The sequence below is a fragment of the Buceros rhinoceros genome, unplaced genomic scaffold (genome assembly GCF_000710305.1).
Source record: "Buceros rhinoceros silvestris isolate BGI_N320 unplaced genomic scaffold, ASM71030v1 scaffold349, whole genome shotgun sequence".
Classification (NCBI taxonomy): domain Eukaryota; kingdom Metazoa; phylum Chordata; class Aves; order Bucerotiformes; family Bucerotidae; genus Buceros; species Buceros rhinoceros.
The window spans coordinates 1,641-4,686 of record NW_010429553.1 but is presented as its reverse complement, the minus strand read 5'-3'; the positions used below and the strand labels follow the sequence as shown (position 1 = coordinate 4,686).

The window sequence follows — 3,046 nt, the reverse complement described above, 5'->3', positions numbered from 1 at the left end:
CCTCACCTTGAGGGCTGTGTCCAGTGTTGGGCCCCTCACTACAAGAAGGACGTTGAGGGGCTGGAGCAGGTTCAGAGAAGGGAAACAAAGCTGATGAAGGGTCTGGAGAGCAAGTGTGGTGAGGAGCAGCTGAGGGAGCTGGGGTTGTTTCACCTGGAGAAAAGGAGGCTCAGGAGAGACTTTATCAGTCTCTACCTGAAAAGAAGCTGTAGTGAGATGGGGGTTACTCAGTTCTCCCAAGAAACAAGTGACAGGATGAGAGGAAACTGCCTTAAGTTGCTCCAGGGGAGATTTAGGTTGGATATTAGGAAAAGTTTCTTTACACAGAGCATTGCAAATCATTGGAACAGGCTGCCCAGGGAGGTGGTGGAGTCCCCATCCCTGGAAGTGTTTAAAAGACGTGCAGATGTGATGCTGAGGGACATGGTTTAGTGGTGACCAGGCAAGTGCTGTGTTAACAGTTGGACTTGATGATCTCAAAGGTCTCTTCCAACCAAAACAATTCTGTGACTCTGTGGCTCTTGAGCGGGACAGAAGTGCTGCTGCCATCAGCAGATTACCACATCAAGACTGTCAGGCAAGCACAAAAGGAGATGTCAAAATTACTTGCACTGATCCAGGCACCTTCTGAGCCAACAGAAGTTCACTGCAATGTCTTGTACTACTGTTACGAAGAGAGAAGGTAATTTTATTTTACTAATTACGCACTTGCAAAATGGTATTGCAGATCAGAGATCATATACCCAGACTGCAACCACAGCACAGTTACTCATGTAAATACAGCAAAAGACTTTTTCAAACAGGGGAAGATCCCTCCCAGGCCTATGATTTATTTTCTTCAGCTTCCAACAGGCAGCTTTCAAGATGGTAAAAGACTCCAGGGATCTACGTTGGGATTCATACCTTGAAAATATATCTGTAAGAAGTGGAATCGCGATCAGTATCTTACTAATTGAAATCAAGCACAGTAGTTTCAGGGACTGTCTTAAGAACAAATGATAAAAAAAGATAAAAATTAAATCTGCAATTAAAAGATTTCCTGAGGATAGAAAAGACGAATTTGGTGATGGATGCAATTCTTGTTCTTTGCTTTGAATTAATTTCTTTTTCTTTTCTTCACCTTGATTTATATTGTTCCACTGTGAAGATGTCCCAAATGCCTTGAGATTTAATTAGGCAGATGGCTAAAACCTGTTACCTCAGGGTAGCAGCAAAATAGTCATGTTACCTGCAGGACAGACTGCTGGTATCTTGATCAAAATGAGCATAAAAAAAAAAAAAAAAGAAAATGAGCATATAAAAAGAAGTGGAGGAATTTTTGAAATGGGATTTTTGAAATGGGATTAATAATTGTGGAAAAGGTTAAATACTATTTTGCTTGCTTAGGTGGAAGTTACTCAGATCTCGCCCCTTTTCTCTTCATACAGCTTTTGTGAACCTGCGCAGGAAGAAACTGAGATGAAAACTGAGCCTTGGAACACATAAGAATAATTCCCATTACCTTTTGAATACCTTTTAAATCTATTAGATTTTTTGTTATCACTCAAATTCAGGTCTGCCACATGGCATTACATTTTTCAGGTGTGGGGGTACAAACATGATCATGACAGCTGAAAAGCCTCATGAAGCATAGCTTTCCCAAGTCACCTTTGGAAGCCCATTCCCTAGTATTTCTCAGATTGGTCTTTAAAATTGTTTGGTGTGTCTTATTCCCTGTTTTTAAAATCAGTATGACGTGTACTAGATAGTGTGAACCAGTCAAGACAGCAACAAGGTGACCGTGGTGATTGTTACACGCACTTTGTGAAAATGCCATTGGGAGAAATACCACACAAACCGGGGGTCAGAACCACCAGCCCTTGCTCAGGTGATCAATCCTCCATTGGGTAAATATGTGTGTTTCAGAGCCTTTAAAATCTCACCTGCTTCTGTATTTGCAAGCAGATGTAAAATTACCCGATAATATAGTATTTTGAAGGAAATGAAGCTAAATGGTTTATAATGAAGTGTAGCAACAGCCGATTCATAGTTAGACAATCCTTTAAGAGGGTAAGTGTAGTAAGTAATGGCTTAGAAAGATCTAGCAGCCTGTGAAGTTGAAGATCATAACCCCTACCATCACAACAGGTGATTTCGTAGCCCTACCAGAGGAGGCTGAAATGAATCCCTGACAGTTCCCAGACTTCACGACAGATGGCTAGGGATAACATCGCACTTCGACAATAGGGCCGGTTTTAGTAGAGGGAGATAACCCCCTTCTGGATGTTCTGCTTGCCACCAAGGCAATCTAAGTCTGGGGAGTTCTGAGAGTTCTTCGGCTGTGTCCTTGCAAGTGCTAATCTCCTCAAGTAACCGCTGGGGGAGTTACCACTGATGTTTCTTGTGACACACTTGCGATTGTGGGTGGAGAATAAGAATTCAGAGAGGAAAGCCAGTAGCTATTTAAGCATTACAGAAAGAGCTGGGTTTGTATAAAGCAGTTAAAGCAAGAAGTATACTTCCATGTCATGGTATAAATTTACCACCTTGGTATGGTTGATACTGCCAATAAATGCAGGTTTCAGCACAGCAGAGACACACAGCTAACCCACTGGGATTGACAGAGACTCACTGTGGAGCGAAACTCTATTACCTTTCAGTAATGCTGTCAGTATAGCTAAATCAATGTCCTGGTGTCCTTCTGATCCCATGCGAAACACCGTGATCTGAAACGGTAAAAGACAATACCATTATTGAAACGAGGGTCATCTTTTAAAAAAAGAAATTAGAGCAGGCCAGCATCATTTGGATCTCAAACTGTCCTGATGGATACAAGATGATCTCACATTACATGTTTTATAAGAAGCTTATTACATAGGATCAACGCACAGTATTTTTTGTGAATAAAATTTGCTGAAGATATAAACAGTATTAATGAGCATATGGGAGGAAAGTCTTCAGTGACACTTAACAGGGTGAAATTTGACATTAGAAATTTCTTGTATTAAAGCAACTTTAGATTTATATTACTAGGAGGATTTAGGTGTATTAATGGTTGTGGACCTAA

The 3,046-nt window shown here is 41.0% G+C and overlaps 1 protein-coding gene across 1 annotated transcript in view; it reads right to left on the bottom strand.

The window, feature by feature from the left end:
- LOC104499191 (transient receptor potential cation channel subfamily M member 3-like) overlaps positions 1-2,705 on the bottom strand; it is a gene marked incomplete at both ends in the record, with an annotated part of 26,573 nt that extends 23,868 nt beyond the window's left edge. Inside the window, one exon of the mRNA XM_010142664.1 lies at positions 2,633-2,705. Coding sequence (XP_010140966.1) covers positions 2,633-2,705 — 73 coding nt within the window. The remainder of the gene's footprint in view (positions 1-2,632) is intronic.
- Between the last annotated feature and the right edge of the window lie 341 nt (positions 2,706-3,046).